Genomic DNA, 7,500 nt, shown 5'->3' on the forward strand with positions numbered 1-7,500 from the left:
TTAGAGGGTAACTCTCTAGGTGCAAACCCATGGTCAGTGTCTGACCGAAGGGGGTCACCACCACCATGACTACATAGATAGATACATACATACATAATACATATATACATATATTATATTTTATTGAAACTGAAATATTTATATAAGAGTGAGAGTTTAGAGTTAAAAAAAAAGAAAATTTCATTAGCTTCATCAAAGCTCTAAATTCGTTCCTTTATTACTTCGGAATCGTTGTTAGTTTAACACTTTAAGAACTGAAACTTGGACGAATTCATATATTTATATTCTTTTGCTCAAAAATTTATTAATAATGTACGAATCATAGTAAAAGTTTCCACGGAAGATGTTTTAATATATTTTGTAGCTGTTTGTATTAGTTTAAATTTTATTTTCCTCGATTGTCATTCATTCATTTATTCGTTTACCTTTTGACCACATGGAGTAAGTTGTTTAATTCTAATTCTTTTTTCTTCTTTCCCAGAGGTGAATATGTTCCGTGCAATTGTTGATACATTTGGGGGTGGAACAGACACAACTTCTGCCACTCTTACCTGGCCTTTCTCTTTATGGCTAAATATCCTGATATACAGAACAAGTGTCGAGAAGAAATTAAACAGGTAAATTATGTAAGAAAGAGTGAGAGGCAAAGAGTGAGAACGATAGAGACGGAGAAAGAGATGCACACGAGAGCACACAGATGCAAAACAATGTTGAGAAAATTGGGTGTGTTTGAAATATTTGTTGAGAAAATTATACTTGAATACCAAAAGAAGAATGACACAGCGATTTATTGAAGCTAAAATGACTTTGCAAAATGAAATTTGTGTTTCACGTAAACGATTGTCGTATTGTTTGACGATCACTTTACTTAAAACTCGTCAAACAGTTTTTTGTTTATATGTTCCCTTTTCTCTTTTAAGCCAAAAGTTGTTGAAGCCAGTATCCTGACAAGTATTCTCTGTTACGCTTACGACCTTTTATTCATTGTGTTTAGTTCACTGAACATCTTAACCCATGTAGTTGTAACCAGTTTCTAGAGCGAGATAAACCATTTTAAATGTAACGAGAGTGCTTTTAGCTTAATTTGTGGTGTTCAAGTGTGGTGGTAAGTAACGAAGCTCATATTACACCACTTCTCACATTGGTCCATGGAACTTAGTATCAACGCTGCAGGATATGTTGAAGTGCTGGGGACAGTTGTTTAGCCCTGGACTGATGAAGTGTGTAATGTAGGTCATACAAATTTCATCAAAATCTCAACACCTTTTCAGAAAGCTGACATAATCAATGAATGGATATCAGACAAAGCGTTACAATCATGTATCGCCAAACTTGTGGCTGCTAAACTCGCCTGATTTAAACCTCATTCACTACTGTAGATATAAGTTAGAGAAAACAAATTAGTGTTCATTAATCAATCAGTTCAGGAAGGACAGATTTCAAGCTTTCTACAGCCCATTGAGATCGATATTGCTGATGTGCATTTCGAAAATCTTTAGGTCGATTTCCGTAATCAGTACATTGGAAGGGAGGGCAGTGGAGAAGCTACTAAAATCTTTATAAGAATAAACAAAACGAGATTTATAATTACTGCATCGCACTAATTATTTTTATTTGTCCATTGCGTAATATAAATATTTCGAACATTAAAAAAGACTGAATTAAAACATTTTGTATTATAGAAGATGGTTTGATTAGAAAATTAAATCTAAATAGTGTTTACCCTGTTTGTATTATACCATTTGTAGGGATCACGACAAAATAATAATAAAAAAAGCTTGAATTGCAAAATTCTTGAGCCAAAACAGTTACTTTATTGATTTATAATTAGCAGGGAAAAGCACATACACCCACTCACTGATTTCTCATATTTAATGCGAGGTCTTTGAAAATGCGAAACCCATACAATATACTATTGCTACAAATTTATTCTGACACGGGACCTACCAGATTTCCTCACATATGATACACAGTATGCCAAACTGCTTGTTTGTGTTCTGTCTGTTTAATCAAGGCTGACTTGGGACTGTATAGCACCAACAAAAAGTTATTGTAAACAAGTAGTTACATGGTGAGATTAATAGATTGATAATGTGTTCCCGCTAAACTGCACGCGTGGGAACAAGATGACTCTACAGTGAACTTAATATGTATGCACTTGAAATTAAAGTGACCTCGATTATAGAAATAGATTTGCATGCACCTTTGTTGTTAAATTACTAACCTACTTATATTCGGTTGACTTCGAGCATAATACTTTGATGTTACCTGCACAAACCTGTATATAGGTAGTAAACCACACTCGTCCTAAAGAAGACTGGGCTCTTAACGAAAATATAGATACATTATTGCAACAATAACCTAGGATTATGGATGTTTCAGCATCGTATTTTGTAGAAGCTATTAATATACAAAGTCTTCTGATTGGAGTAGTTACTTTATTGCTAGCACGATGGCTTATAACTAGATCGAAATATAATTACAATTTACCCCCGGGTCCATTAGCTTTTCCAATTATAGGAAATATACCTCAGATGGCTACAACCACAGACATTAATTTAAAGATGAAAGATCTTCGAAAACAATATGGAGATATTTTCAGACTCAAATTTGGTTCTGAAACCATGGTGGTTGTATGCAAAACGGAATGGATTTTAGAAGGATTGGTAAAGAAAGGAGAGGAATTGAAAGCAAGACCCTACTGGATGTACGTACCACAGAGATTAGCCAAAAATAAAGGTAAGTCGTTTATTTACGTCAACGAATGTTACCGCTTTCAATCCCAACCCCCTTACATTTTTCCCCGTTTCCACAACACAGAACTCAATTCTGCTTCTACATTTCCTTACTTTGTCTAACGATTTTACTCTGCACTTCTTTGTTTCTTATCTCGTGGTTTTGATCGGACAACTGCAAACTTGATCTGTTTTCTTTTTTTTTTCTAGTTTTCAAAGGAAATTGTATAAGCATATTACCACTATATTTCATTATTTTTAGCGTTATTTGTGACTATAATTCGCTGTATTGTTATTTTAGACTGGAATGTCACCAATTAACTTTGATGCCTTATGTTCTGTTTTGCAAAAACCTTTTCGCCCTAACGCCTTGAAAGCTATTCACAATTGGTGGAATTTAGGATATTATCGGTAGGTTTTTTAATCTCGTTAACTGCAATCCGATAGCGGATGAAGGGAATCCCGTATTTCTGTTGGATTCTTTGTTGTATTTCTTAAGCACAAACAAATTGTCGTTTCTTTAACACAGAAATTACAGTCCCAGAACTATCAAAAATGATAGTCAAACTCTCTCAAATAACACACAGATTTACAGACAGAAGTTTATTATAATGGTTGTTATAAACACTGAAAGAGAAGGATATACTTTAATAGTTATAAAGTAACGACACATTACGTATATAAAAAAGGCGTGATAGTCACGAGTAGAACGTTATATGTCGTAGGGAAACACGTAACAAAGATTAACTAAGGACTAAGAAAATATTCTCACGTCAACCATCTGACTATTCATTCGATGTGCTTGAAATAGCAGCCAAGAATACCTCAAACAATACAGTCCTAAAAAAACACTATTGCATAATGTAGTCGCTGTTTGATTAGATAGCAGGATGGTTGTGGTATGGAGGCTTTTATCATAGCAAATTACTGACGGAACTTCTGTGCAGGAGGGTCCTCTATAAACTAATACCCGCCATCGTTTCCAGAAATTACAACTTACACATTGAAAACTTAATGGTTCATCAGAATTTGCAGTCTTCGGTATAAAAAAATTGATTAGTGGAAGGTTTCCGCCGCAGGTCGACTGAAAATAAAAATAACAAGCCAACTCCCACGTCTTGTCGTCAGACAAGATTTAACATCATTGTCAATATCACATGCACGAAATATGAATATGTAGGTTACACACACACACAGAAACACACACATACACATGCATAAATATCTACATACATGCATACATACATATATATATACATATACACACACACACACACACACACACATATATATATATATATATAAATATATATATATACATATATACACACACACACACACACACACACACACACATATATATATATATATATATATATATATATATATATATATATATATATATATACATACACTCACACACACATATATTGATAGCAATGGTAAGATAACAAAAGAATGAAAGAGACCTCGATATTATGTAAATAGACGAATTTATCTGTAAATATATGTGACAATTATTCGGTAGCCATATATATATATATATATATATATATATATATATATATATATATTACGGAGATGTACTTGCATAGCAAGTGACCTGATCTGAGATCGTGTGCTGAGACAAAAACGATTGTAGCGTAGAAGGTGTTTATAAGCCATTCAAAAACACACAAAAACCGTTAGATTCATTTCAACATTTAAATTTAATTTGCTAAAATATTTTCGTTCATTCTATCCGATGTCGTCCAATCATTTTATCAAAATCTCTTACTGTGCTCCAGGTAAGTAGTAATACATCAATATCAGACACTGATAAATCAGAATTATCTCAAGCAAGTATATAAGCGATTTAATTTGTAGCATGGGATTAGTCGTTAAATCATAATTCGATATATCAAGTTGTACAAATTTTCTATTATTTTTATTTTTTAAGCTTTGAACCATCAAAGACCATAGTGTAATTTTAATCTTTGATCTAAGAGTCCGTCTTATCTTACCTTTAAATGTCTTAGTAATTGTACCAAAATCCGACTTTAGAGGGTGCATGTGATGGTTGGGTTGCAATGAAAAGTAATCTTGTGGTTACTTCCAAGTTTTCTCGGTGCATAGGATTCCGTTCTGCCTTCTACTCCATGGTTTGTAGCTATTTCATAACCCTTTTTGTTTATTTTAGTTTTGTTCCACCAGTCTATCCTTATATTTAGCATTTAGCTCTTTCATAAGTTTTTTTAATAACATATATAAGTTATCAGGTTTATCCGCTGGTAACAACATACCTAGTGCGTATTTTAGTTCCTCTAGTATTTTTTCAAACTCTTCTGGTGTTATTTGTGCCTCTTAGAAAATGTCTTGGACACCGAGGTCACAAGGGTAATTAAAGAACTGTAAAGAATGATGTTTGGTCCGAGATATTTAAGGGCCTTTAAGGTGTTATTATCTATAACTATCTCTTATATTTTCTTCTTTTTTTTTCCTGTTTTCAATATTAAACTTTCCAAAACACGTAAAACAGTTTATAAATACTTAAGTTTTTTTTTTATCTTCACTATTGTTTCAGGAATATTCTTTAATACAGGAAAAGAATGGAAGGACTTGAAAAAGTTTACTATTTCAACACTGCGGGATTTAGGAATGGGCAAGAAAAAGCTAGAAGAGCATATATATTTGGAAACCCAGAACTTAGCCGATGTTTTTCAATCTCAGAATTGTAAACCGTTTTCTCTCAAAGACCCGCTGGCACATTTCTCTTTGAGTATTGTATATTATATGATATTTGGTGAAAGGTTAGTAGAAAACAACATAAATAGTATGTATTTAATATGTATGCATTGTATATTAGCATGTATTCATCTCTCTATATATAAACGGCAGTTTGTCTGTGTGTGTGTCTGTGTGTCTGTCAGGTTGTATCCTCACCCTGACCACGGCTTTCAACCGATTCTGATGAAACTTGACACACACATAGCCCAATGTCATAATTCAAAACTAACGAAAAGTTCCCCCAGTTCTGAAAAAAATCGATAAATTCGACATGGGGTCGAGAATCAGAAACACAAACCACAGACTGTCTAGGGGACGCAACTCGGCCCTTTTAACTCTCAAAAAAAATTTACCATCATTTTTTTCCCATTTTTTTGCTATTTTTTGGCTATAACTCTCTAAAAATGCTTTATAGTTATTTCCCTTACAAACCCGAGCAACGCCGGGCGATACTGCTAGTATATATATATATATAATATATATATATATATATATATATATATATATATATCAAAATATTTATTTCTTCAAATGAAGGATTAACATCGGAAACAGGACGACATTTCCTCTTTCAACTAAATCTCTAAGCTAATACCTTAGACAGTGTTATTATTGAGAGCCTCCTCTAATATGTGGCATTTGGAAGGCGGTGAGCTGGCAGAAACGTTAGCACGCCGGGCGAAATGCGTAGCCGTATTTCGTCTGTCGTTACGTTCTGAGTTCAAATTCCACCGAGGTCGACTTTGCCTTTCAACCTCTCGGGGTCGATAAATTAAGTACCAGTTACGTACTGGAGACGATCTAATCGACTGACCGCTTCTCCAAAAATTTCAGGCCTTGTACCTAGAGTAGAAACGAATATGTAGCATTTGGTGAATAAGGGAGTTTGCTGTCGCTTCCCTCATTTGCATCTCTTGCCGTGAGATAGGTTCATCTGGGACTCTTGATAGGAAGAGAACCAGTTTTGATTTGAAAGCACCTACATCTACTTTGTGTGTGTGTGTGTGCGCCTGTGTGTTTGTTAGTATGTGTGTCAGTGTGCGTGTACGCATGTGTTTTAAAAATATGAAAGCAATTTCGCCACATGAAGAGACAGTAAAGTATGGACAGCACACGTGACAGATAATACATATACAGAGAACGTGATAAATATATAGAAAGTAGGAAAGGCGTAAACGAGAGACTGCCTGATGATGACAGATAGAGAATAGATTTATGGACCTAAAAGTTGAGTTATTTCTCGTAGTAAATTACGTTTTTATTATAATCACTTACGGACATCCTTCTCTTGGCCACACATATTTCGAAATCAAATTCGTTTTTCTCAAGGCCTCACTGCTTCGAGCATTTGGCCATATCAGCATCAAGCAGTGTTTAGGTATAAATGAATTTTGTTAGTTGAAATATATTTGTGATATATTTCAACTGCTAAGACCAAATTCACTACAGCACGGTAGCTGCTGTGAATTTGCCATTATCATTTGAAATATGACATAAACATATTTTTACTATCCTAAAGCATAGCCACAGTCTAATGAATCTAATAAGGAAATGATAAAGAATAAATTATACACAAACACACGCACGCACTCACACACACTCATATATGTATTAACATACAGACACACGTATATGTATGTATAATACATTGTATTATATTATTTTATATCATATGAAATATATAATGTTATGTTATATAATGTTATATATTTTGCAATTGAAGGATCAGGTTTGGTGAGCCAGAGTTTCAGGAAGTAGTTGATGACTTGAGATTTTTCTTCAACAAGCTAAATGCATTTATGCCAGAGAATTTCTTTCCATTCCTGAGATTTGTCCTATGGAATTCTCCCGTAAGTATAAACACTTCTTATTGAAATTTGAATAATATTACATCAAGTTTTAAATCCAGAAAATATAGCTTTGCCAAACTCAAAATTTTATCATTACCTTATTGTGACTGCTCAATGAATTAGGGGAAAATTACCAGATCAATATAGTA

The 7,500-nt window shown here is 33.7% G+C and overlaps 2 protein-coding genes across 2 annotated transcripts in view; both read left to right on the plus strand.

Annotated features, from left to right (window-relative positions):
- Positions 1-409: 409 nt before the first annotated feature.
- The window catches only part of LOC115217247 (cytochrome P450 2B4-like), a 118,757-nt gene continuing 111,666 nt past the window's right edge, over positions 410-7,500 (plus strand). The window contains exon 1 of the mRNA XM_036507116.1: positions 410-617. Coding sequence (XP_036363009.1) covers positions 567-617 — 51 coding nt within the window. The 5' untranslated portion in view covers positions 410-566. The remainder of the gene's footprint in view (positions 618-7,500) is intronic.
- The window catches only part of LOC115217142 (cytochrome P450 2J5-like), a 13,719-nt gene continuing 8,186 nt past the window's right edge, over positions 1,968-7,500 (plus strand). Inside the window, exons 1-3 of the mRNA XM_036507110.1 lie at positions 1,968-2,739; positions 5,299-5,524; positions 7,225-7,355. Of these exons, the coding sequence (XP_036363003.1) occupies positions 2,370-2,739; positions 5,299-5,524; positions 7,225-7,355 (727 nt within the window). The 5' untranslated portion in view covers positions 1,968-2,369. The remainder of the gene's footprint in view (positions 2,740-5,298; positions 5,525-7,224; positions 7,356-7,500) is intronic.

The sequence above is a fragment of the Octopus sinensis genome, linkage group LG11 (assembly GCF_006345805.1).
Source record: "Octopus sinensis linkage group LG11, ASM634580v1, whole genome shotgun sequence".
NCBI lineage: Eukaryota > Metazoa > Mollusca > Cephalopoda > Octopoda > Octopodidae > Octopus > Octopus sinensis.